Source organism: Dermacentor silvarum, chromosome 6, assembly GCF_013339745.2.
Source record: "Dermacentor silvarum isolate Dsil-2018 chromosome 6, BIME_Dsil_1.4, whole genome shotgun sequence".
In the NCBI taxonomy this organism is placed as follows: domain Eukaryota; kingdom Metazoa; phylum Arthropoda; class Arachnida; order Ixodida; family Ixodidae; genus Dermacentor; species Dermacentor silvarum.
Genome location: NC_051159.1, coordinates 140,502,813 through 140,530,708, shown reverse-complemented (window position 1 = coordinate 140,530,708; position 27,896 = coordinate 140,502,813). Strand labels below are relative to the sequence as shown.

Below are 27,896 nucleotides of genomic sequence, written 5' to 3'. Positions count from 1 at the left end.
GTTTTTGCAGCGCAGCTACTACTCATTCACTCCCCTGTACTGTCACTCCCATTCGCAATTTTTCACAAGTATATTGTCCCCTACTCTCTCGACTCACTCTTTCTTCATGCGAGGTGCACAGACCTGTAAAACATGTCCTTAGCATAGTGCTCAGCTGAAAGCTAGTGCCCCTACTCAGCTCTGCCAGGAATGCACACCAATAGCAAATGGAACACTTGATGTTTGTTCAAATTACACCTGCAGACATGCAAGTTTCTACCTCACTTTCTACTACTAGAAACAGTTCTCGTGGTGAATGGTCTCGTAACACTTTTCCAGTTTCAGCGCAATACAAGGAATATTACAGGCCATTAAAAGCAAATCTGGTGTTCCCATTAGCACACTGTGTAGATTAGGAACAGCAATTTAGCGAACTCCAGTAACATTTCTGATGTCACTTCTAATGGGTCACACTGTCAAAACAGTTTTTCTGCTCTGTATTTACTTGGTTGGTTAATTCATATGGTATGCAGGAATATGCACACATGGCTCTGGTTTCTTATAACACATGTTGTTGGTCTAGCTGGAGTGCAATGTTTATCTAAATTTTTGTGTACAACACAGACAATAGAAACTTAAACATCAAACCTAGCAAATCTAGCATTCATTATAGAACTCAAATAGCTTACTCTCGATGCAAGATAATATTGCTTCTGTTGTACCTTTCACTATGTTGGATGATGCTTGTGAGTGCTGGTAATACTATATACAGATGAAATAAAAGCAACCAAAGTGTTTTCTAAAATAAAGTTGCATACTGCAATTTATTTGAGAGGATAAAAACACTAAGAGGTTTTCCGTGTCAGTTCCTTTAAAGCATGCTCCAATGTTTCCAATGCAGAAGACCGGTGTGTCTTCGGCACCTTTTCATCGAGGATAACTTCTCGTAGTTTTGTCAGGAAGTTACCCTCAAGCTCAGGCTGATTGTGCTGCACAAAGAAACCAATCTTGCTCTGTACCTGCACAAAAGAAAGAGAGAGAGCATGCAAATTGCATTTTCAATATAAAATATGGAGAGTCAATGTTATTTTTGAAAAGCCATTTAAAACAAACTCCTATAACTTTTAAATCAGGATACTGTGATCAAAAACGCACAGAACTAGGATTTGCTTTATTACTATGAAGTCATTGCAATCGCCTGTGGATGCAGAATCGGCTGCCCAATAAGCAAAAAAATGCTCACACAGCTTTTTCTTGCTGTCAATGTCACTATTATTTTTGTTTGTTTATGGGTCGTTTCATGCCGAATGCACCAAGCCAAAATGTTGATCTTCTCCAATTTCTTTTTAAGTTTTACTGAAAAAAGTGACACTAATTAGCTTTAAGAAATGCATTCCCAAAATATTTTGTGGTAAAATTTTTTTTTACCACAAAATACCACACTCTCGTCTGGTTCCCAGCGCACGCTGGCGAGGTACATCCGCACCTCACCAACCTGAACGAGGTCGCTCACTCCGTAGCACGAGGCCTTGTCAACCGTGCCGGAGACAGCGCAGGTGCACCCGCGGAACGCGATCGCCTCACCAGCTACAACGACCTCACGAAATCATTCTATCTCAACAGAAGAACTTTCCCCATCCCTTATCACAAGCTAAAAAGAGCACAGGCAACCACCCTTCGCCTGTTACAGACCAACACGTACCCCTCACTAACACGTTACCACATACCACAAGATCTAACCGGACACCTACCCTAGTAACATTTGCAAGATCTGCAAGACTGAGGCAGCATCGCTTCCCCACATGCTATGGCAATGTAAAAACCAATATCCGACAAATAATACCGTGACCCTCTCGTCGAGATGGCACGCCTCTCTGCGCAGCTCCCAACTCGACGACCAACTTTGGGCTACCCAGCAAGCCTGCGAGGCGGCGAAGAGGCAAGACCTCGATGTCCCCACGTGGGAGGCCTAGGCCCAGCCAACTAAACTGCTGGTTTAAATAAGTTTGTTCCTCCTCCTCCTCCACAAAATAGCAAATGCTTAGAATAGCAAACATAGGTGTTCAGCTACTACTACCTCTAACATTGTCATTTTTTATGCGAACTCAATGAAATTCTCCAGGTTGTTTGAAATTGGCATTAAATAAATGCGTTTTAAATTGGTTTAAATTTAAACAAATGGCTACTGTGAGGCTTATATATCTGTTAAAGCCAGTTCTGTGCTAAATGGACACAAGGAATGCCTAGTAAAATTTCTGATGCCATTTTGACAATTGTAGATGAGCCTCGAATATCAAATTCCGCATGTAAAAAACTGGCATGAAAAAAAAGAGAAAGCCTAAGAATTTTTACGTTTCCCAATGTAAATGTGTGTGCTAATAATATACTACATCTTGAAACTGCAACGCGCTATAAGATGAATAGCTATCAACTCGGCCAACTTTCAGTACTTTTACAATATACTACATGAAATGACCAGAAAAATTCTTGGCTTGCTGAACTGTCATGAAGGAGGGATTCGTCAAGTGCCCTTTCTGTGTGCAGCAATATGCTTGCGCTTTTCTTCAATTACGGATACCGACTAGTTGGCACTCTTCTTATATGACACTTTGTCCAGCAGAGAGCCTTGTCTTGCCTTCAGCAAAGCAAAGCATGCCACTTTCAACGTCACTGAAACTCTTGGTCTTTGCAACATGGTCCATGGTGAGCTCAGCTTTCAATATTTTCACAGTTTAAACAGTTGAACCCGCTTATAACAATACTCAAGTGCCACGAAAATTCCATTGTTATAACCGGGTTCCATGAAAAAAAAAAAAAAAATCAAAATAGGGGGATAGCAGAGCTGTTGTGAGAAAACTATAATGGCGGCGAGGCCAGTACCCCAACCCACCACGTTCCCCCATCCGGCTGCTGATTGTGTTGACTTCGTTTAACTGTCTGCTTTACTGTCTGCTTTCTGCGCATTCTGATCACATCTAACAAGCCACGGCATTCGGCGCTTAAGAATGGCACTGCTATAACAACTGCAAAGCAGGGTCACGGGCAGCAAGTGACATGCGAGCTCTGCCGAGGCATCGCTTTGGTGGCCTTAAAAGGGGCCTTATAAAAAAATGCAAGAAGGTTTCTGCAATAGCCTCTCAGCTTGGGAAATCCATAAGAAACGCTGGGGCGAGATCGCCACAAACATCTCGCCCCGTACTTCTCACTGGCTTGCACGAGAAAACCCCATTTCCATGAGCCTTGCTTGCCTTACGCGAAGCTTGCAGACATCCTTCTCTCGCGAAGGTCCCTCGCGAAACCGAAGCCCCGGAAGGACTGAATCATCTGCAGGGCCTCCTGCTAGGACAACGTTGAGGCAACGTGCCCGACCGCGTCATCGCTGCCGCCGCCTCATTGGTTAGAAGCACTCCGTTTCCAAATCTATAGCAGTGCGCTTTCATTTCACCGGCAACATTGTGCATTGCCGACTATCAACGGACGGATCAGATATCTTCTGTTTCGGTGGCGAGTCAAACGAGGCTGAGAAACCACGTGGCACAGAATGACTTCGACGCAACCAAAAAAGACGAGCACGATCGACTTAATCCGCCGGCAGAACTGTGCAGAATGAGGGGCCAGTCATGGCCAGTCATGTAAAGGCGACAGGAGAGAGGTGCACGACACTGGCGATGCGGAGAAGGCTGGGAAAACGGCGTGCGGTGGCATGCAGTGGCTCGAATTAAATTTTTTTTTCAAGGATATTGCATTCCATTCCTTCTTGGCATGGACACCCAGTAGCCAGACTTAATCGTTATACAGTGCAGTCCACTTATAACGATATAAAGAATAAAAAATCCGATCATAATAACCAATTATCACTATATCTGGACTGCCGTTTAAAAAAAAATGCCGAATATACCTTTACAGTCCTGAAACCAAATTTGCCACTTGCGATAAAAAAAGTGGCGATAAAAAATCGACTTTGCAGAAAGTCGGCAGTGAAATATAAAATGTTTATTTATACCTCTAAATAGCGTCTCAAATGATAGGCGTGCCGAAATATAAATCTGCCCTTGCTTTCGCGGAAGTTTTGGATTCACAACCGTCACGTGCATTGCGTCCAGCTGCTGCGCGAACGCTGGCAACTATATTTAGCATGCATGAAATCAATAAGCGACTCGATCAACGACATTGCACTTCGGCTGAACATAGGGGTCGGTGTCAAAGACAGGCCATTGTCAATCGCGTCGGAACTGCTGCTGCTGTCGTCGCCTCCGTCGCACAATGCCGCCGTCTGTCACAACAATGATCACCCAGTCGGCGATCTCTTCGCTGAACGAGGCAGCACTATCTGCAATTAGAAACTCCTCCATCAAAGCACCACCTATTTCATCGTCGTTAGCGATGTGCTCCCAGAGTTCGATAATGTCAGCGGCTTCCACTGTGTTAGTTTCACCATAGAGGTTTCGTCCTGGCGCACAAAGCCCACCTTTTCTGTTGATCGGCATGGCCACTGCTTCTAGCCTTCATGATCGTGGCACTCCCGGTTTTCACAATCGTCGATGCAAAATGAACTTATTTTTAGCACAAGAAATTCCTAATAGTGGAACCCCGTTCCTCACTGCTGCATTTTCCCGGCAGCTACGTCGCGTTTTGGCAGTCCCGACCAAAATCCCATTGACTTCCATGTATTAAGTTCCCCTTGATACGTCGCCAATCTGTAATGTTCCTGCATCTTACGTTGCATTTGAATGTGGCGGTCACGTAAATTTAGCAGTGCAGCCAGCTTGTACGTTGCAACAAGTGACTGGAACGTTGCAGATACCCGCCGTGTCTTGAAAGCGATTTGCGACGTGCACATTGTGCGCGCCCGCACGGGCTTCACAGTCCAAATGACCTGCGATGTGTACACAGTGCAACTAGTGCCGGTAGCTTCGTATGAGCTGTGCTTTCGATGTTTAGTTCGCGTTGAAGCGAGAGATGCCATGAAGGTCAATTAGCTCGCTGCTGCTGCCGCACCTCCGCACTTCAGCGTTTTGACAGCAAGTTTTCGTGGTCATCGAGCGAGATGTGTTCATGTTTACCTGTGCATGCGTTACACTGTGCTTGTTAATTTAGTTGGTAAGCGAATGTTTACTACAAGTTTATACGGCCGATAATACTGCTATCCTCACTTCACATAGTTGTCCACTAATTTGCTATCGCAATCGACAAAGGCCTCGAGGGCAAAGCTGTGACATTAAAAAATTTTTTTTTTTCGGTCAGCACTATCGTCATCACATAATGCGGGATCAGTTTTTTTTCCTTTTAAATAAAAAAGTTTTTGTTGCTGTTTTGCACATGGTATGTCCACAGAGCAGGTGTGCCTCGGAGACGTCGCACCTTTGTGTTTGTGCAACTTTGCATTTGTGTGATTGGCGACACTTGTGCCTTCGCGAGAGCCAAGTGGTGTGAAGTAACGGGGCTCGTTTCTTCATCTCCATGGAGAACTCCGCTAACAGAGATCGCCAATGTGGTGATGCTCTTGTCAACTGTATACGGAGACGCCAGTCTTGCGCAAATCCAAGCAAATCTGGTTGCCTCCAAGTGTAGTATGAGGCAGCGCATTATTAGAATGTTTAATGCCACTATAAGCCTAATAAATTTTATTTTTTGGGGCAAACGAGTTTTTCGGTCCTCGCGAGGTTTGGGAAATCGGTCGGCGATTGTATGCTGTTCACGATCGAGCGGCCAGAAAATGTATCCCTGCAGTTTGGCGATGTACTGAACGCTGGTACCGAAACATTGTGTTTTCCGGGAATGTACAAAGCCGTAAAAATAAGTAACTCTACTGGGTGACTTTTTTGTGTTCAATTGTGAACGTTGGCGCTGGGAAATCGTACATAACAGATCGTATTAACGAGCTTCTACTATGGTGAGGAGAAGAGCGTGAGCATAGCAAAGATGACCAGGAAATCGTGATGGCTGTGTAGTCATTCATAAAATGCCTGTAATATTGTTATTATGGCATTGTTTTGAAAAAAATCTTGTGGTTGTTCATCGCAGAACAGTACAGAGCTGCCACTCTATACCAAGTTTTCAAGCTCAGAGTGGGTTAGGGCCCTTTACAAGAGCACCTATCTTTTTGTCTTCTGCACATTATGACTAAACAAACGTATGTTCAAATGTTCTACACAAAGGTGTTTAGAAACCAGAAAGCTAGACAGACACATTAACATTCAACATTGGCAGGCTGGGCTGTCGTGTCATGGCATGTAGAGAAAGGGGGTGATCAGGGTTTGGGGGAATAAATGAAAAAACTTAAGCCAAGATCTCAAAGTGGCTCATGCTGTCTCCCGTAATTCACTTGCATGGTACTTGCGATAGCTCATGAGAACATGCACAAGAATAATTTCACATTAAACTGTCTCTTGCTGATGACGACTAGCTGGCTTGGGCTCACGCAATGGTGTTATGAATAGAAAATAAAAATTTTGCAGTTCTTGAGCATACCATAGAAATAAAAAAAAATGCTTACCAATCGAAAGCAATGGCTTAGGAGAAATGGCTTGCGGCTTTCCAACATGTGCTCAAGGCACTTCCATATAGGCACCTTGAGTCGATTCACAGGCTTTCCTAGCAAGAGGTAACGGGTGTAAAACTCGCAAAGAAATATGGTGTTACTTAGAAATGCCTGTGGTGATGAATCTGCTTTCTTTTCAAATCCTGCAAGGATAATAAAGCAAATAGTTAATTGCAAAAACTGTTTGCAGTTGAGTGCTACAAAGTCAAAATTAGTAGTTTCAAAACCATTTCTGAATCGAATTCACAAATGAAACGGGACACTAGTAAAGCTCGGGCAAGAACACGATGAGCCTTCATCAACAAGCAAGCAGTATGTGCATTGCACTAATACACACCTAATGGTTGTGAAATCAAATCATGAGGTTTAACATCCCAAAGTAGCACATTGGCTAATGTGCTATGAGAAAAGATGTGGCCAAGGACTCCTGATTAACTTCAGCTACCTGGAGCTCTTAATGTGCACCTGAATCTAAGTACACAATTGCTTTTGCATTCCTCTTCCATCAGAATGCAGCAGTTGGGCCAGCGATCAAACCTGCCCCCTCGTATTGGGCACCAGAACACCATAGCGACGGTGATGGATATTTAATGGTTGTAATGCACTAAGAGCGGCAATAAAAAATTCTAGTATAAGTGAGTTTCATTCAACTGAATCTTGCCACTTACCACAATACTGGGTTCTTTATGTTCAATAACTACAGCAGAAAAATTTAGCAAGAACTTGAGACAGCTAACTTACATGATGATTGTGACATCTCAACAGCGTGCATGACAGGCAACCATGCAATCTAATTTATCAAAGTAATCTTTCTATACCTCGTATCTTCTGAGGATCGTTCACATTAGGCAGACACGACACCGATGTCGGTCTGCCGACTGTTGGCGACAGCATTTTACTACCTTTAAACAGTTGGCCGCAGTGTTTTCTGTCCTGTAAACTGCTGTCGCCAACAATCGGCAGACCAAAATTGGTGTCGTGTCGGCCTAGTGTGAATGAGCCTTTACCAAACTTGTGATTTTGTGTGCACTGTGACTCGCTTGCTCAACACACCTTGAGTTCTTCATTAGATACTTCAAAAGTGGATGAAGTCCGCCAATACTGCTGCAAAGAAATGCGTGACTAATGATGGGTTAGAACCTTCCAGAACAGCTGTCAAATGCTCTAACCATTAGGCCATGATCGCATGCATGCTTCTCTCATACTAAAGTCACTCTTTGAAAAGTCTGGCGTGTGCATCCCATGTCAATTTCTTGCAATCTACCCTCATGACATCTAGTGCTTCAAGACGCTGTGTTCGATTATACAGCCTTCGAGACCAGTTCATATTTTATTGTGATAGCAATTATATGTACACTCCAAGCGCATTTCTGCCGTCCGCGTCACCATCAGGTTCCATATAAAGTCTAACCGCGATAAAATTGTCGCTGCGCGCTGTGGGCGCGAGTGAAAGCCGGCAATCGCGGCTCAATGTAATGCACGCGAGGGAGGAAGGCAGGCCGGAAGCGCTCGGTCTCTCGCGCGCGAGGCACGAGGCGAGGGGTGCGTTACGCTCTGTCGGCTGCTGCTCCACTCGGGCGCCGTATCATGATAGCGTTCCGCATGTGACGTGGGAGAAGTGTGCACCCGCAGGCTTCATCTTCAAAGCGACCTGCGACGGGGACAAAGTGCATGCGCCGAGCGCCGGTAGGTTCGTATGCGCTGTGCCTTCGACGTTTAGTTCACGTTGAAGCGAGACAAGAGACAGTGCGAAGGTCAATTTGCCTGCTGCTGCTGGTGCGCTTTCTCACTCCGGCGTTTTCACAGTGAGTTTCCGTTGTCATCGAGCGAGATGTGTTCATATTTAGCAGTGTGCGTGACATGTGCTTATCTATTTAGTTAGTGAGCGAATGTTTACAACTTTATATGGGCCCATTAAACTACTACCCTTGCTTCGTATAGCTCTCTACTAATTTGCTATCGCAATCGATGATTCGCCTTTCGGGCGAAACTTACAGCTGCAGTAACATGTGGATTGGATTACAGAATTTTTTTACAGCCAATGATGCTAGTTGGTTACAACTGTACATTTAGCTTCATACTCAAATTAACACACTTCAGTTTTAGAAAACGTTCCTCCCAAAAATTGTGTGCATTAGACCTAGAGTATACGGTAGTACAAGAGGGTTGCATTTCCAATGTTTACACTTTTGCTTACATAGTTACGAGTGGTGATGAACCACTTTACATTGGCTGCGGGAAGAGGAATGCTACCTTGACAGAAATGTAGCCACACATGCATGCACTTGACAGTTTGTTGTACACTTCACATACCTTATGTTTCTATAGGGTTCACATCCTTCATCAAAACTCCTGATGCTCTTACAGTGAGATTGACATCTTTTACCACATTGACTTCTGACAGAGCACAAAACTAGCATCTTGGCCAACTGCACACCTTCAAGATAAGCAATATCAATGATGTAGTTGAATAAAAACTTTGTTCTGGTTCGTTGGTTACCAAGTACTTGAATACTGCAAATTTGGCTTTAGGACACTCTGCCTGATCACGACATAGAAAATGAAATGACATCCCCCCCCTCCCCTCCCTCCCACACCAGACTATAGTGCGAGAGTTCCTGTTACCTTTAAGTAAAACATATAATTTGAATAATTTCCCTCAAGATGACTCACCTTCAAATTCTTGCTGCATCCTCATCAAAACTTTGGTTCTCAGCTTGCAACCATCAATCTCCACATCACAAAGCTGCGCAATGGCCTCGCATGTCACTTCGGCCTGATCTGGTCCAAGTAGGCAAAGTTCATACATTGCATTTACGACATCATCAATGTCGTGAGGGGTCTTCAGCTTCCCAGTGAGCACAGAAAGGTGTTTGGCAAAGGCTGCGTCTGAAGCTTGCAAGTACTTGAATTGTGTACAAAGTTTCTTGATCTCATCATTTTCTTGCTGAAAGAGAATGCATTAGTATCCTCATCAAAGAAGAAGGGGCTTAACATCTCAAAGCAAAAATGAGGCTAGGTGAAAATGCCCTAACCCCTAAGATGGTCAGTGAAGAATACCTAAACTAATTCAAAAAACTAAAGCAATATTGCAGTCAGCAGCAAGCTAAAGAGTGCACTGATGAATAAAGTAATGAACAGTGCAGATTTTGTACCATTCTTTTGGATCCACTCTTTCTGACTTCTGCCATCAGTTTGCATGCTACGACATAGCAGCCATCACGGATTGACTATTTGGCATTGTGAAATATAAAAAGCAAAAGAAGTGTTACAAAAGAATGTGCTTGATTTACTATTTGTAAAATGAAAGGGAAATACTGCAGAAACACTGCGAACACTACCTGGCAGACACACTGCCAGGTAGCATGTCACGAATGCCTGAATCCTTAAACATCAAAAGAAAGACAGTCCAACATCAATGAATTCAGTCCAGCCTTTTTTCATACCTTGAATGTCATCGGACTACTAGGTAATGTAGAGTAACCTGGTTAGGGTGAATATAGCCGAATCATATCTGAAGATTACAGTGAATCATAAAACTATGCTTTCTGAGAGTGTCACACGGCGATCTTGTGATCGCGATCGAGCCCGATCCGGATCGAATTTCTCGGTCGCAATTAGCAGCTTTGCTGAATCTGCGGAAGGAAGCCAATCGCGATTGAAAGTGGCCCTGTGATACCGGTATAAAATATTGTACTAAAAAATTTGCCCCAAGTGACACTTAACGCCGGATGATTTGAACAAAGGCCCATGCGAGCAAGCTGCAGACTTTTCCTTTAAAAAAAGTAAGAATGAAAGAAAAGAAAGCGAAGCGAAGCCCGTTGGTAAAGTACACCTGGACGTAGCATGTACTCTTTCTATGAAGCAAAATATGAGCTATTAAATATGAATATATATGTGCTAACAGGAACGTCATTCCCGGTCATGTCAAACGGTGCACAGGGCACCCACATGCCGGCTAGCCAGTTTGTTTACGACAGGCGCCACTACCTTGCTCGGAGCAGCGCTGATAGGAGTGGACGGCGGCGGCTGCTCATTTTCAGCTGGCTTGGTGTCGCCTCCAGGCCCCACGGGGCCGGCGTCTTCAGGTTCCTCTTTCGGTCGCCGCAATTGATGCCGAACTTCAGGGAACGCTGCTCTGCCTCTACCGCGACCGGCCATTTCTTCTTGGCAGTGGCTCTTCTCCCGGCAGCTTTTCTTCTTTCACAAAGCCCACAAACAAGGACTCATGTATGTGGGAAGGCGTTATCGGATTTCATTGTGGATTCCCAGCGGACTGTTTACAATCTTGACTGCGTACTACGTCAAAACGATCCAATAAAAACAGCGTTGTACCGTGAGCCATCGTCAATGTAATAAAATTAATCCCAATAAAATTTGTATCATTAGCATATTATTATATTATTATAGATCTGTAATAAATAACAAAGCAGTGAGCGTAAATAGCCAACTGTCCAACGGGTGTGGCAACAACAACAAATATGTCAGCCTCCAGTTGTTGGTGTTGGTTTGTAGCTGTTTGTTGATTTGGTCAAATAGTAATAATAAACCAATGGAACATATTGCAAAATGTCTAAAATAGTAGAAAAGACAGTGAATTCCCTCCAGGCTTACGTAAGCCGGAACATTCTCAGGGGAGAGTTTCTCCTGCAAGACTTCACGCTGGAGATCGCCTCTGCCGCATCGAAAGAGGTGAGTTTCACTTTAGCCGCAAAAAAGAAATTCTTGTGAAGATGCCACTTTCTGTTGTTTTCAAAGGATGAAAACGAGATAATTGCCAGGAAACTGTCTTCTTTGGAGCAAGACATGAAAGATTGTACGAAAACGGTAAGAAATATGAGTTATCGCTGTGCAATTGCTGGCATAGATGTAAGCGCACTGATGGTTCGCTGTGGAGTGTTTCCTCGTCCAATAGCCATTGTCTCTTCGACAGGATCGTATTGAGGAGTACCTCCTTCAGGCTATGTACCTGGAAATGTTGGGGCATCCAACGCCATTCGCATATGTTCATGCCGTCAAGCTTCAGCAGCAAGGACAACTCAACCAAAAGTTGATAGGTAAATTAGTTTCATTCATCTGATTTCCTTCTCTTCAACTGCACAATCGCATGTGAAATAAATTATCTCAGCGATCGCCTGCCTTTATATTGTTTTATTGGATTACTCAAATAATCTATATTGGGCAGTTTGTTTAGAATGTAACCACTACAAAAAATGCTTGTTTTCAGGTTATCTGGCAACGACCGTGTTTTTAGATCCGAGTCACGAGCTGGTTGTACTTTTAATCAACAGTATTCAGAGGGTAAGCAACGCGACTGTAACAAACGGTTCCATCTAAAAAAAAAAAAGGAAGAAAAATTGATTGTTTATAGCTGAATCAAATAAAGCTGTGCATAAAAGCCATGATCATTGCAGGACCTGGCTAGCAAAGTTTCCCTTGTCGTTGTCATGGCACTTGAAATCATACCGAAACTTATTCACGGTGAATTTGCCTTGGCTGTTCAACCTCTCGTCATTGAGAAGACAAAGCATTACAGGTAATATTGAGTACACTGATGAGTTGTGCATGATTGAAAACTCATAGCTAAGTTGTTTGTGTATCATATCACAAAATACACTTAAGTAACAACAGACAGCTTTGTATTTTTTGTGAAAAGTTTGCCTGCTCTGTTTTCTTACATGTCATGAGTAAAACTAGAAATGTTTGTATAATCTATGATTTCATGGAAGTAAAACATAAACTTTCCATTTTTCATAAGGGATCGTAGTAAGTATGAGGTCACCTGTTTTTAGTCTGGCAAATCATTTCTGCAGAACACGGAAGTGTTTTTTAGTCTGGTTGCATAGTGTTCTAACTAGCTTAATCTCCAACATTAACCTGTTGGATGACAAGAAACCCTTTATATGCTCTGTCGACATCAATGCTGCTTTTCTTTTCAGCTCGGCTGTGCGCAAAGCAGCCCTCGTAGCTCTTCAGCACTGTTACTCCCAATGTGGTTCCACTCAGATTCCATTAGCCCCTGTGCGAATCCTGGAAAAAGGACTAGCTGACACTGAAATCAATGTAGTGTCATCAGCAGCTCAGTGTATACGAGCATGTGCAAAGGTAAAAGCTTTCTCTTCACCTGTGATATCAGCTTCTGAAGCATGCTAGTGGAAGCCATGTGCCTGTAGTATATATACCAGTCTGAGCAGCTGTGTGATGACAAGGCTAATATACAAAAGCGAATCAGAATGTCTTTGCCCCTATTTTTTTCTTTAGCCAAATTGCAGCTGTAAATGCGAAGTCAACACGTCCATTTCCAGCGGTGGATCTTTCTTAGACGGGCCCGGTCTTATCTGCCGGTAGCTCCGTGGCACAGCGCTGCTGTCAGTTGTTGAAGATGGCAGTTGTGCTTCACACGTCCACAACGTACGAGCAATGCAGTGGGATTCATTTTCTATGGAGCAAGGGACGAACGCCCAGTGAAATCCACAGGGAAATGCAGCCTACGTATGGGGAAGGTGTCACATTTTGAGGAGTGTGAGGTGGTGGTGTTGTGAGTTTGCAAAAGGCCGTGAAGCCAAGACAGTAGTCCGACGGTGGTTCCACAGTCAGCCAGATGAATTCTACCACAGGGGCATCTCAAATTTAGTGCTGCGATGGGACAAATGTCTGAACCGGTTTGAGGACTATGTGGAAAAATAGTGTAAGGTACGTAGAATAGTATGTATATTTGTAATACCCTGTATGTACCTTATTTTGGCTGATAAAAAATAGAAGCAAGGACTTTCTGATTCACCCTCATATATAAATATACAGCTCCACTAACATTTCAGCAGATGGTCCTGGTTATTCTATTTTGCTCACTTTTCTTCCTCAACTGTATATATATATATATATATATATATATATATTCATCCTTATTCACACAACTTCTTGACGCCTTGACCATTAGACCTCTAATTCACTAGTTATTTAGGTAATTAACCATAATTATGTAAAGAAGATGGTCAAATTGTGCTTCCTGATGAGGTCTATACCATGGACCAAAGAGCAGTGGGCAGGTAAAATACAATAGAACAATGATCAAATATACATAGGTGCACATAAACACATTGTTACTTTGACATTAAACATTGCACAGCTGGTCGTCATAGAGCTATAACAAAATAGACAGAAAATAAAACAGGAAATAAAGCAGTTTAAATCATGTAGGTAGAAGACAGAAGATATGCATAAAATATCAACAGTGCGGAGAAAGCGATAGCAATACTACTGCTCAGCCTGGATTAAGAAGTGCTCTGGCTTTCTTTATGAGCTGAGAAATAGGGGCGTATAACTATTTGAAATTTCGAATACAAATAGAATGGCCATTGCTATTCAGTTTGTGAATTCACTAGTGAAGTTGCTGAATATTATTGGGGGGACAACAGCAGTTATTGCAGTCTACAGGGAGGGAGACTTATGTAAGTGGTCATTATTGTAGTCATTGGTGCACCTTTATGCTCACCTTTCTGTTGTTTCCTATCTAGAAGCCTTTCAGTGGATCTCACAACCAGTTGTTAAAAGCCAGATATGTATCACATAACGTAAATGAGTCTTTTTTTATTGACAACTGGACTCCACAGAACCTTTATGTTTATTTACAAAGTTTGTTTAGAAAGCAAACATATTTGGTATTCGATTCGATATTCGAATGTTCTTCGTTATTTTGTGGGGTTATTCAATTTCATTAGAAGATTTCGCTATTCGTACATCCCAATTGAAAAACAGTATTCCTAAGCCTTGTTTTCATCTTGGAATAACAGGACAATGGTGGTGAAATTGGTCACCTGTGCTCCCCTTTGCTGGATGTGCTAAGTCAACTCAGGTTGAAGAGGGCGCACAGTGATTACGAGTTTGGAGGGATCTCGGCACCTTGGCTCCAACTGACTGTTCTCAGTGCCCTGGGTTACCTGCAGCTTAATAAAGAGTAAGTATTGCTTGTATTTCTACTGCTACTGGCTTTCTTCCATGCCACTGAAGATTTTGCCATGGTATTCATATTTGTTTGGATAAGCTGTAAGCTAAAAAAATTATGTTGCTAATCCTTGTGCCTTTAGTAATTAGAAGCTATGAAACACCACCAAGCAGAAACTTTGCTGCTTGGCTTTTGTAATGGCTCTTTATTTTTCTATGGCCCATTTCTGTCACTTGTCACCACAATTACCTGTTGACATAGAAACTTAACGCATAACCGGAAGCCAAGAAAATAAACAGCTTGCACTGTTATTATAGTGGCACTGAGCTTTTCGTTTAGTGGCCCTCAAAGTTTACTTCTATTAACGACTGTGATGGGACAGCCAGAATTGCTTGAATTATCTGACAGGTCAAATTAAATGGAGAGGCAGGAAAAATCTCTAAACACACTGCTGTTTCATTTTGCAGAATTTGCCCGATTCTAACGCATCCTCGAAGCTATTGTGCACCTAGTTATTATGAGTTCATAGTAGTAGAAAACAGTGTGCACCCAAATCTAACACACAGCCGTTTTTATAACAAAAAAACTGTAGCATTCCTCCGATTCTGGTAATTGCAAATAAGATGAAACTACTAGAGTTTACGTTCACAGAAAGGAAATTAATTTACACTTTATATCTGCCATTGTCAATCTCGGACATCTTTCTGTAACTTTCTATGAACCACAACATATCGCTGTTCTTCTGGTCCATTGCATTTGATATTCCGTGTTTCTTGAACTGCTCCACTACAATCGCGGACATCCCTCCGCGATTGTGAATTCACTAGTGAAGTTGCTGACTTCGCGAGACTTCGCCATTTCAACCAGCGATGCTCGCAAGTCTCCGAAGTACAGAAAATGTGATGCATCTACGTTGCCGCTAACTTGGCATTTAATATAACTTTTGTATGAGCTTATGTATTTAAATCCTGAAAGTGGTGCATCGTCGTCGCCATCCTATGTGAAAACTTGTTTTGCCACCATCTTGTTATGACACTTGCGATGGCAGTGGCTCTGACGATACGGTGTTGCTAACGTAGCTAACGCTGTTTCATATCGAATTGTAATGTGCTGGCCATTTTCAGACCAGCTAGTAAAAGGCGCATGTTAGAATTAGGTAAATACAGTGTAGACCGCTTCTAACATAAGTCGCCGGAGTCGTGAATATCTGCACTATAAGCAGTACCGCACTATAACCAAAACAACTATTTTCAAGCCCTGCACGTATGCAAAACATCTAGACCAAGCAGCCGCGCGTATCCGAGAATCGAAGCGCTTGACTGGGAGTTTTGTATCTGTTTAAATTTACGAACGTTGAAAGGTTAATGTACAAGTACCCACGATCTTCCCATGAAGCAAAGTAATAATGAAAAAAGATGTCTCAGTTTCACACGAAAGGCGAAGCATAAATTGCCATAGCACATTAGTAGAGAGCTATAAGGAGTAGGGATATTAATTTTATCAGCTGCATAAACTTGACACATTCGCTTACTAACTGAATGAACTAACGTGGTGTCAACGCGCACAAGCAAACATGAATAGACTCGATGACCGCAGACAGCCACTGTCAAAATGCGGGCGTGGGGAAACGCGGCCGCCGCAGCGAGTGAAGAGCGCAGGTTTGTGCAGTCTATCGCTTCAACGGAAACTGAGCGGCGTAAGCACAGCACATACAAAGGTCAGAGTCGTGTGGAAATCGCTTTCAAGATACGGTGCGCGCGACAACACCGACAGCCGGCACATGTGCAAACGCATTTGTTGGCAGAGTAGAAGCTGACCCCCCCTCCCTCCCTCCCGTGCTGCCTTCCCGCTTTGCTCCTTTCGCGTGGGAGATTGCGTGGCCAGGTCCCCTTGCCCCGGTTGCAAGATATGCATTTGGTGCCGCAGCACAGCGTCGCCCCCCCTCCCCTCCCTCCCATACCCCCACGACCTTTCGCGCGATGGAAGCCGCGTTTGCTCTCCGCTGTGTGTTCGCTCTTCGTACGGCGCGCAGCGACGATTTTATCACCCTTGGACTCATGCTCCACGTCTCATGCTCCTCCTCTGCATCGCCCTCGTTAGTCTCCTCTCCCATCGATGGGCGCACCTCGTTGAGAAGTGTGCTCGCTACTGCCCTTGTTGGCGAGATTTTCCCGCGGAAGCCGCATTATAACCGGTATTTCGGCTCACGCGGCTGCACTGTAAGCGGTATGCGTATACATGGAGTGCTATGGGAAAATTAACGGGAGTCTGAAAAGACCGTACTATATCCGGTCCTGCACTATAAGCGTTACGTTATAAGTGGTCTATACTGTGCATTAATCATTCACTGTGAGCTACCATTTTTGCTTCAAGATCTGCGAGGGGCAGGCCATAAGCCAGTGTTTTTGGCTGTACATAATTTGTTTTCAATGCATCTGCTGTCCTCTAAACACCGCCAAGACATGCTGCAGCCATTGGAGCCGTGCTCGAGGCCAACATGTGGGTCAAGTAGCAACCCGAAGGCCAACTTTCTCACAAAGACCTGAAGCAACTACAGAGTTTCTTTGAGGCAGCTAGCTTTGGGGTGTGGCACTGCTGCTGCAAAACATTAAGCAGAGTGGACTGCATCCTTAAAGTTCAACGTGTTATGGCTTTGATTGTTGGTATTTCAGCTAGCACATGCATGAAAGTTTTGGTTTTAAAATTGACAAAGTTTGTGATTTCACCTATGTCAGTATTTCTTTCATTGGGTTTTAGGCAAACAGAAAATGTTCTAAGTACATTGAAGGAGATTTTGGACTCAAGGATTGTTAACCAGACCATATATTACGGTATGTTTCATCTTGTTTCCTTCTTAATGTTTGGTAAAGGTGATGTCTTTGTATGAACTAGTCCTTGTGCTTGCTTTTTGTGGTGAACTTATGTTCCTTGATAATTCGTTTATGGCCTGACAGTCATAGTAGCTAGCAGTAGTCACTTCAGTGCTTAGAAATAATAGCCCCTTGTTGCAGGGATGTGTGGCAAAAAAGTTAGTTATGGGGAAAGAAAGAAGTGTGTATATTGTGGTCTCCATCTAGCGGTGCTCTACTGGGAGTAACCTAGACCACCGCGCGGGTCCGAGGATGCGAGCCCCTCAGGGAGACGATCAGCTCAGCCACGGGTGTAGGGTGTGCCCGAAGCGGACGCTCGTTCGTTCTGCACTGGGAGCGAGACAGAGCGCCGCAACGAGAAGGCCCAGAGTACAAGGAAGGCGTTTATTCGACGAACACCTTGGCATTGCTTATAACTGTTACACCCTATCGGCGCGGTGCTCAGGCGCTGAAGCTTCCGCAAATCAAAGGTGGCGCTCAGTATCAGAGAACGCTATGACACGCTGCTATACGGAAGGATGGCTCCAACGACCGTGCTACCAGGACAACGTTCCTTCAGCTCGGTATAGCCTCCGAGGGTGTCCTGGTGCAGTACGACTGCGCACGTGAAGTGAGCCGCGTCTCTTTGGCGTAGCCTCTAGAACAGGAGCAGTGAATAGGTGTGCACCCGCCTCGGGTCGAGGACCTTCGGCCAGTCCGGCCAACCCCCCATCTCCCCATCACCACTGCTCCCCCGGACGGCTCGAGCCGTCAGAAGAGAGGGGATGCGAGTTTCCATCCAAACAGACCAATCGGGTGAATTCCCGGTCTGTTTAGGGGCAGACAGCAGCAAGTGTCTTATTCCCGCTGCTGTTCGGCGCCCTCGGAGGAAAGAGAGAGAGGAAAAGCGGTGGCCTGCGTGCGGGAAGTTTGAAAGCGACCTCACCGTGATGCGGCCCATATACCCACAACGTGCTGTGCTATGGCGCCGCAACAAAATGGACAATGCAATCCCCCATACTCTATGTTACGTGGCTTTCCATCTGTAACATCTAAAGCATATGGTCATGGAATTACATTGACATATGCTATAAAAAAGAAATACTGGTTTATGCAATGCTATGCTATGCAACATTGCAGCCTTTTGATGTCTGTACAAGAAAAATTCAGGTGCACAACTATATCTTCCAAAGGTGATTAGACCCCTTTATGATAGCTGATGTAAGATGGCAAATGTGCTGGTTTGATGATGGAGTAGTCATGTGGAGAATGGTAAAATGGAAAATGCTTAGTCGGCGACCTTACAGTGCAAGTCTAGCAATGGAAGCTCATCTTGTGATTTGGAAGCTCATCTTGTGTCCCACTAGTGCCGAACCAACATTCACAGTAAATAATCTTATTGCACAATCCCTGAACCAATATGAGTATTTTCTACGGGTTACATACATTGGTCAGAATCCCATATTGAGCAGGCATGTTCTAATTATGGCTGGGCTAATGCTATTTATGCTAATATTGTCACGGTACAATGCCAAGAGGAGACAGGGAGACGTTCTTCAAGAACAGCAAGACAACCTGTTCAAGCAAAACAGAACAGAGACACGTCTTCTTCATCGTCAGCCAAATCCCACTGACCCACTAGACGGAGTCCGTTAATGCCCCCATCATCGTTGTCATCTGCCTAGAGCACGCGTGTCAATATGATATCCTGACAGAAAAAGTCACAGTCACGCCTGGAAGGTGAAGCATTGATATTGATGGCAAAGTATTAACAGCTACACAAAGTAAGGTTCACAATTTTATCGGCCATATGAATTGCAGTAAACATTCGCTTGCTAATAAATTAACAAGCATGGTGTCACACGCACACAGGCAAGATGAACAGAGCTTGCTCGATGACCACAATCACGCTGTCACAATGCTGGTGTGATTAAGAGTGCAAACTGAGGAGAGCAAATGCTTCGTGCAGCGTCTTGCTTCAACAGGGCTTCGAAACTTGAGGTTATGTGACCTCCAACACTGGACACAAAAGACAGTGCACATGAAGCAAACAGCCATCTCGGCTCGCCCATTCTTTGCACCCAGTGCAGATTGCCTGTAAGATATGGTGTGTGGGCTGTTTATGGGCTTCGTTGCACGGACAGCCATGCGCAGCCACAACTGAGCTAAAAGAGGAGATGTGGAAATAAGCAGTTACCTGCCTGGCCCCTAGCACTGGCTTCATCACATTACCGCACTGAATTCCCCTCCTCCTCACACACAAACACTCTTGTGCGCACTTGATCACGTGTGACTTCCAATATTGGATGTGTGGGAGGACTGCATTCATCATGCCCCACCGTCCTTCTTGGCTCACCTTCGTACGCTTTCCCTCGCACGCGCAGCATAAGGTGCGCAGGGTGGGAATTTATCCCACTTGGGCTTTCAACAGAACCTCATGCAATGCCAAAGGTGGAAATTTGCCTGGAGTGCCCATATAATTGCTATCGTAATAATATATCTATGGGAATGTTGGTAATCTATTATGAATTGAACAGCGCAGACAGAAAGACGAGGAAGGAGGAGACGTGACAAAGCACTGGCTTTTGGCAAGATTTTATTGCAATTTGGTGCAAACAGCTAGAGCAATGTTCAAATGACTAGGGGGATTATAAAAACACCAGGAATTGCCTGGCTGGGTAGCGTGTTTGTTAGTGCATCTTCGATTGAGCTATCGAAGAAGTAGCTCGTTTTTTTTTTTTTTCAGCCATGTGCAGAGGCAAGCTTGTGAGGGTGGCAATATCATCATCATCACCCCACCTAGTTTTCTGCCGTCCTCGACTGCGCTTCCCTTCTCTTGGTATCCATTCTGTAACTCTAATGGTCCACCGGTTATCCATCCTACGCGTTACATGGCCTGCCCAGCTCCATTTTTTCCTCTTAATGTCAACTAGATTATCGGCTATCCCCGTTTTCTCTCTGATCCACACCGCTCTCTTCCTGTCCCTTAACGTTAGGGCTAACATTTTTCGTTCCATCTCTCTTTGTGCGGTCCTTAACTTGTTCTCGAGCTTCTTTGTTAACCTCTAAGTTTCTGCCCCATATGTTAGCACCGGTAGAATGCATGATTGTACACTTTTCTTTTCAACGACAGTGTAAGCTCCCAATCAGGATTTGGCAATGCCTGCCGTATGCACTCCAACCCGATTTTATTCTTCTGTAAATTTCTTTCTCATGATCAGGGTACCCTGTGAGTAATTGACATAGATAAACGTACTCCTTCAGAAATCTAGAGGTTGACTGGCGATCCTGAATTCTTGTTTCCTTGCTAGGCTATTGAACATTATGTTTGTCTTCTGCATATTAATCTTCAACCCCACTCTTACACTTTCTCGGTTAAGGTCTTCAATAATTTCCTGTAATTTGATTACTATAGGGTTAAAGTAATGTGCTGGTTACTGGTGTCCACACTGTAGGCAATACGAAACCATAAGCGATCGGGTCTTTTAATTATGGAAGCCTGTTTTCTGCCGTCCTCGACTGCGCTTATCTTCTCTTGGTATCCATTCTGTAACTCTAATGGTCCACCGGTTATCCATCCTACGCATTACATGTCCTGCCCAGCTCCATTTTTCCCTCTTAATGTCAACTGGACTATCGCCTATCGCCGTTTGCATTCTGATTCACACCGCTTTCTTCCTGTCTCTTAACGTTATGCCTAACATTTTTCGTTACATCGCTCTTTTCATGGACCTTAACTCGTTCTCGAGCTTCTTTTTTAACCTTCAAGTTTCTGCCCAATATATTGTCGCCGGTAGAATGCAATGATTGTACATTTTTCTTTTTAGCATTTAGCAGTTCTATTTAGCATGCTATTTGACATGAATGTCAGATATGACTTCGTTTAATGCTGTTCGACTAGTGACAGTCCTTGACTTCCATAGGACCCTTTGTGTTCCATCCAGTTAACTCCAGTTCCATCCATGTTCCATCCAGTTAACTGTGTATCAGTAACTGCTTTTTCTTTCAATCTTTCAATCAGTGTTCTGCTTAGGTTTGGTCATATCCCAAGAATATCAGTTCCAGTTTGCGTTCAGTTTCAATCAAATTACAATTTTGTTACCGTTTTCAGTTTGAGTGCCTGTTTTAGTTTTATGCTGTAGTTTGAAATTAATGCAACTACGTATCTTAAAAATGTTATCTAGCTAACCTGTGCTGAATTGATAGAATGTGATTCAACGGGAAAACTGCAGAGTATTTTAATACTACATTACCGTTCTCCCAGTTTTTTATGCCGTTTTAACATCTTCTGCCTTGTTCATTTTTACGTCGCAGCCTCATGTTAGTGAATTGTTTTCTGCTTGTTAGTGAATTTTTTGCTTGTCTTTCAGCCATACTTTGGGAGTCCTTAAACACACTTTCCAAAGTCCTGACTGCTGGTAGCCCTCTTCAGAAAAGTGCGATAGATTGCATTGCCAAGATGCTTCACTCAAACAGTACTGATCTCAATTACTCAGGTAAACAGCAGCGACTGTTCTGCTTTTATGTCCTGAATTTCTTTTCCTTGTTCTCATCTCTCAATGTGTGAACTCATTTTTATTGTCTCTAACAACAAGGTTTGGAATGTCTTTCAACATACACACTCTTATTCTCCATGGAGTCAGTGTTTGGAATGAATCTGTTGTGTTTGCCTAAATGTTTCCTATCCATTTTTGCTAGTTGTTCTTATTATATAATCTTTTGATTGATATTAGCACTCTAATATGTTCATATTTGTTCGAGCTTTTCATACTGAAGGTCATAGCATACTCATAGAATTGGCCAAGGCCAGTTATAGTACACGGTGCGAGTCTTACCAAACTGCTTTGGGGAGTTGTAGTGAGAGGTAGGGTCACTTACAAAAGTAATCTCGTGATATTTAAAAGATAGCTTATTTTCCTGTGTATATAACCTGCACCGAAAATTCAAGGTATTCAAGCATGAAGGGGCAATAGAAGTTATATATCCGGATTTTTGCGCTCAGTTGCTGCTTGACACTGTGTTGCTATTAAGGTGCTGCTGCAAATAACATGTAAAATGCACACTGCATTGCCATGAAGCTACATCATGCTTCAGCAGAGAGTGACAGTGAAAGCAGTGATGTCTGTCCATAGAAAAGGGGACTGATAAGCATGACAGTAGCTGTAATTACTGTTCATGTAACTTTGTTGTTACGCTTGCAGTACTGTACAGTTTTCTATTTTAATGCCACAGCTTGTCTTAGCTCGTTTCGCGTGTGCTTCATCCAATGAGAGGGGACAGTTCGGTCACGTGACGCAAAGCTCGGTTCCCTGGAACACCATCTCGTAGTGCTGCCCTCCATTAATCATGGGCGGCAGAACACACCGATTGCGCCTGCAGTAATGTGGAAGTTTTGGCATGGCGTGATCATGCATCGCCTTTCCCTTTGTGAGGCAATGGCAGTGCATTTGTGAGTACGTCGCGTGAAACAGATCGTGTTTATGGGAGTGCCAGCGGCTGTGTCTCACTTGGCGCGCTACTGCGCACCCAGCTGTGCCATTGTGTGCTTAGAAAGTCAGTGAGCACTTGGGCATCGGACAGGAGCATAGTAGTTTAAACAAGAACGCTGTAAAACATCCTTTACTCTGAATGTCATGGAGGAAGCAGGACCTTCACACCCCCATGCGATTTGGCGAGCTTGAGATTGGGAGCGAAAATATGTAGCCCGCGCCACAACAAATGCTTAAACATTTATGTTGCGCACTCATAACCGTCCTGTGGGTTTTTTCCTTACAACTTTTCTTTTTAATATTATTCTGCCATATAGTACCATTATGGCACCTACTGTCTCATTGCTGCAGAAGAATTTATTTGCGGTCTAGATATCATTTGCTAAAAGACGATGTTATCGGCCAAAAGAATGAACAAAAAATGCGTAGAAGCATGAACAGTAACACAGCGAGTAGAGTGGAAGTGTGAAAGGAAGACGCATTGCTTCTACGCATTGTGGAATACAAAGAACTTCCTCCCAAGTTTTGCTGTACAAGAACAAAGGTGGCAACTTGTAGTTCTTTTATTAAGGACACATACCTGTGCACAAAGAATTAACATGCTCTACTCATAACAATTAAATTGACTGCAATTAGTATCTTGTTACACATAGCTTGTTCTGATCTGCAATTAACAATTTGTTCTGTATATTTTAATGGGTATTCATTCTCAATAAGATGGCTGGAAGGTGCTGCCTCTGTCATTGTATATGATTATGTATTGCCTTTGTGTTCAACATTTATAGCCACAAACATGTATTTTTTACTGGACTAATTTCTTCTTTGTAATGTCCGTGTTACAATCGAATGCCTCTATAACGGACGCCTCTACAACAAAATGAACTCTATAACAAAGGATTGATTACATCCCAGCTGAATACTTGTCTTTCATTTGTACGGTGAATGCCTCTACAATGGAGACCACCACACCAAATATGCCTGTACAAGGAAGAAATTTAGGCATCTCGGTGGCGGATTTGTTGCTTTACATTGAATGGCACTTTCTATGCCCTCCACAGACGCCACTTAGCTGTGCTGTGCCCTAGTGCTAATGGCAGCACTAGCGATGCACTCGAAAGGCATACTGATATCAGTGAATCTTGCACTCGTGCTGTACTGCTTCAGTAATCGCTCAACTCATATGTTGCTTGTTGTCACACATTAGTACGTGTGGTGGCTCACGAATATGACGATGACGTGATGATGCTGTCGTAACTTAAGACCGACGATGTCTTTAAAGCCTTCTAATGTAGAAAGGACGGGAATGTCAATAAAGGCAACAGTGAGGAAGAGCCTCTAAATGGACAAAGAATTTTGACTGCTAGGAAGGCATAGCTACATTCAACAATCTGCAACTTAAGCTGGCATTGCTCTCGTGTTTCGTGGCGGAGCATGCCGTGGACCTCAGTGCAATAAGGTTGGCTGCAGTCCCACATTCAGCCAGACAAAGTGTACACAAAAATAGCGACCTATTTCACTAAGTGTCTCTTTCATGGTAAATAAGGGCTGTCTCTTGGTGAGAGTGTCTAACCTGCTCTATTGTGAGCGGTACAGTGCCCGATCTTTACAACAAAAATGACCTGTATAGTGAAGAATTTTGGAGGTCCCAAGCACTTCATTATACAGTGGAATCTCGATGATACGAATCTCACGGGGTCACGAAAAATATTCGTATTAGCCGAAATTCGTATCTTCGAAACACAATTAAAACTAGCTAAATTATGTGGGCGATGAGAGCATCAGATCGGGAAAATCGCGAGAAAATTTTATTTTTGAAAACCACGCGTTTCGGTATCTGCAATGCCTAATCTACACTGTATCAAAATGGTTTGGCGGAAAACGCGCTAAAAGTGGCCGAAAAAGATTTATTCGTCGGTGCGCAGGGCGAGAAAACAGCTTTAAATCGCGCAAGATCACCGCAATTCACGGAGACATATCTCGTATTTCCCGCCGCCGAGCACCGCCATCTTGGTATCGTTCGAAAGCTCAAAGTTTCGCTACAGTGGCTAGAATAGTCTAACCACTGTAGTTTCACCGTTCCGCTTCTCAATTCATCCGTCGTCGCCATCTTGTAACAAACGCGCAAACTCAAAAGAAGCGCAAGTCTGCGATAGGTAGTCACACGGACCCTCCGATGAAAGCGGCCTCCGATTGGCTGCCGTGCTGAAAGGCGTCTCTCCATTAGTTGCTGCTGTGGCAGGGGCAAGATGGCAACCGCAGTTGTCTGCTTCATAAACCACGCCGGCGTCTTCACTTGACACGCAGAATTCGGATTACTGAGAGCTCCCAGGTTAGTGATGGATCGTCGCTCGTTGGAGAAAAAATTTCGGACGAAGCACGCCTTCGGAATACGGAAGCGCAAGCCTCCTACGGCAAGAAAAATATGGCGATTAGCGGGAGAAGCGGAGAAGCACCCGACTGAACGTGCCGCGCTACCTCGCACCGTGGATTACGTGCCGTGCTATCTTGCACCGTGTGACTCTGGCAGCGAAACCGACAATCGCCCTGTGCCATTGGCACCGATAACGCAGTCGACGGAAGACGCGCCAACGGAGGCTCCCGCGCCTCGGTGTACGGCCGCTCGAATCAGCCGAGATCGTATCTCGGTAGACATAGCTCGCTGCGACTAGGCAAAATGGCGCAAACACAAAGAACGCGGCCCGAATCACAGCAGCCACTCCGTCAGATGGGCGGCCGCCAAAAAGAAGGAAAAGCACGAAAGCAAGAAAAGCGCCACCGCTTCAAATTCTTTGCGCCCAGTCACGGCCTCCACTGCTGTCCGGCGCCGCATCCGCGCCTCCGCACCAAAAGAGAAAAGGAGAAAGCGCGTGACTGCGCGCTGTTCTTTCTCGGCCATCGGTGGGGCGGCGTTTATTCGTATCAACCGACGCGGGTCGAAAATCGATTCGTAACAACCGTACTCTAGCATGTTGCAAAGTAATGGAGCTTGGCCGGGACCACAGAAAAATTTGTATCATCCGGAAATTCGTATTAGCCGTGATCGAGATTCCACTGTAAATGTGTTTGACTGTATTTTGATGTTTGGATGAGTTTTTGTGTGCGCTTTATTGTATCACACCAGCTGCTGCAGTGCTGAAAACAGTGAGCTCTTAGTGATATTATGGTCTTTAAATAGGTGTTGATGCCCTGGAACGAGTCCTTGCAAAGTGTTGTCCTTCTGAAGCAGTCACATGTCAAGATGTTATCATCGACTGCCTCCACCACCCTGACGAAAGTGTCCGGATTAAGGTAAGCTCTTCTTTTTTCATTGACACCAGTGGACAGACAGCAGGCAACTGGCAGAATTAGTTGGAGGTGATGAAGAAATGACATTAGTCCTTGTAATTCTATTATCACAGACTTTATTGAACTTAATTCTCTAGCAAACAGGACAGGAATGAAACATTTGATTACTTTTCTATGGGACGTTAGTTCTATTGAACACAATATATTTTGTCCCACAATTTACTGAAGTATGTAATTTTGTTCTTCAGTTTTTACTTAACAAAGTCCATGCACATGGCATGCATGTACCTCGAGCCTTTGTGACAAGCAGGGAAAAAAAAGAGCGTTGCTTGACAAATAATTGGCCATTTACCGTAAAAACCGGAATATAGGTCAGACCAGAATATTGGTCAACCCCTTAAGCTTTAATTTTTTTCAGTGAAAAAATTGAACGGTATAACCCAGTAAAAATGACTGGTATATAAGACGGGGTCGACTTTTTGTTGCGGTTTCTTGAAAAAAAAGTTCGACCCATACTCCGGCTTTTACGGTATACAGTTTATTTTACATGCAAGCGTAGTTGGCGAGCAGTGAAAAGCACTGATGTCAAGCGCAACACAGAGCGTGCTGCTTTGACATCTGTTATGCTGGTGCAGAAACTATGCTGGGCATGCCCCATTCACAAGTGTGGTCTTGCAAATAGGCTTCGAAAAGCACTAGCGGCCAGTGACAACGGGAGAAGCCAACCAGAAATGTGCTTACAAAGTGCCTCAGCCCTTATGGGGAATGAATATCATGAATGAAGTTACAGTGATCTTGGCCTCGAGACTGACTACTATAGTGTTGCAACTAAACAAAATGGCAACCCGCCATTAGTGAGCCATAATGGTAGTAATGCTCATGAACTCATGGCACCTTATGATGGCATTCCATCGGGTTGCTTTGCTCTTCACACTGTCTCTGCCGCACACGCCACTTCTTTTGATTCCGTAGTTATTGGTAGAGTTTCTTGTGATAATATATTTGTGAATACTTACTGACAAGATGCTATTCACCAGGTGTCTAGGAATCTGTGATGTAACTTGTACTGCTGAAACGAAGTTCTTCACTCTTACTACAGCTTTGTTATTTCGAGGTTTGACTGTACTATAAACTCTTGAGTTTTGTATGAAGGGATTACTGGCGTTAGTGATTATATTTGTTTGGATGTTCATCTTTTCAGACACTCAACCTCCTCATCACTATGGCCAATGCAACTAATGTAGCAGCCATTGTGCAACGTGTTCTGAAGTATGCCTCAACGGTTGTGGATTATTCTGTTCGGTCATTTGTGTGTGAAAAGGTTATTCATCTGCTGAAGCTATATCCTTTCTATCTTCTTTAATTTAAATAATGCCCACTGTACTGGGGCTTGTGCATGTTTCACTGCCTGAGTTGCATGATGGCTATTGATCCTTGTCATGTTGATACTTTTGCTACCAGTCTGTAGCTTTCTTGCATGTGTGTGTGGTTAAAAGAAACTGCCTTATGTTCCCTAAAAATATCTGTACTCTTGCATACAAGTAGTGTTAATAGCTAACACTACAGTCGCACCCGGATATATCGAATCCATATATAACGAATTAATGTGGATTTGGAACAGTCATAAAATCCCCTTGAAAATTTCTCTACAACATTTTAATTTTATATATTGAATTACCTATATATCGAACATTTTTGCGATCCCCTTCAGATTCAATATACTATTCGGGTTCGACTGTATATGTTCCTTAGTTTCATTACTATTGGTGCCATTGCTGTGCATCCAGATTCGAGATGAAATCCTTCACTCT

General features: G+C 43.8%; 2 protein-coding genes across 3 annotated transcripts in view; one reads left to right on the top strand and one right to left on the bottom strand.

Moving 5' to 3' along the window:
• Nucleotides 1-774: 774 nt before the first annotated feature.
• On the bottom strand, nucleotides 775-10,784 carry LOC119456097 (uncharacterized). 2 transcript variants are annotated; one of them, XM_049669545.1, is made up of 5 exons: nucleotides 10,724-10,776; nucleotides 10,511-10,689; nucleotides 9,194-9,467; nucleotides 6,476-6,663; nucleotides 775-998 (listed from the first exon to the last, which is right to left on the bottom strand). In XM_049669545.1, exons 2-5 carry the CDS (start codon nucleotides 10,679-10,681, stop codon nucleotides 825-827), a joined length of 807 nt encoding a protein of 268 aa, XP_049525502.1. In that variant the 5' UTR covers nucleotides 10,682-10,689; nucleotides 10,724-10,776; the 3' UTR covers nucleotides 775-824. The 2 variants fall into 2 exon arrangements, with proteins under 2 accessions (XP_049525502.1, XP_037573624.1); XM_037717696.2 differs by having other exon boundaries at nucleotides 10,511-10,784.
• A 185-nt stretch (nucleotides 10,785-10,969) lies between these two features.
• LOC119456096 (AP-4 complex subunit epsilon-1-like) overlaps nucleotides 10,970-27,896 on the top strand; it is a 35,944-nt gene continuing 19,017 nt past the window's right edge. Inside the window, exons 1-11 of the mRNA XM_037717695.2 lie at nucleotides 10,970-11,212; nucleotides 11,279-11,347; nucleotides 11,454-11,577; nucleotides 11,748-11,821; nucleotides 11,935-12,056; nucleotides 12,460-12,625; nucleotides 14,311-14,474; nucleotides 17,220-17,293; nucleotides 21,682-21,807; nucleotides 25,976-26,088; nucleotides 27,287-27,426. Coding sequence (XP_037573623.1) covers nucleotides 11,090-11,212; nucleotides 11,279-11,347; nucleotides 11,454-11,577; nucleotides 11,748-11,821; nucleotides 11,935-12,056; nucleotides 12,460-12,625; nucleotides 14,311-14,474; nucleotides 17,220-17,293; nucleotides 21,682-21,807; nucleotides 25,976-26,088; nucleotides 27,287-27,426 — 1,295 coding nt within the window. The 5' untranslated portion in view covers nucleotides 10,970-11,089. The remainder of the gene's footprint in view (nucleotides 11,213-11,278; nucleotides 11,348-11,453; nucleotides 11,578-11,747; nucleotides 11,822-11,934; nucleotides 12,057-12,459; nucleotides 12,626-14,310; nucleotides 14,475-17,219; nucleotides 17,294-21,681; nucleotides 21,808-25,975; nucleotides 26,089-27,286; nucleotides 27,427-27,896) is intronic.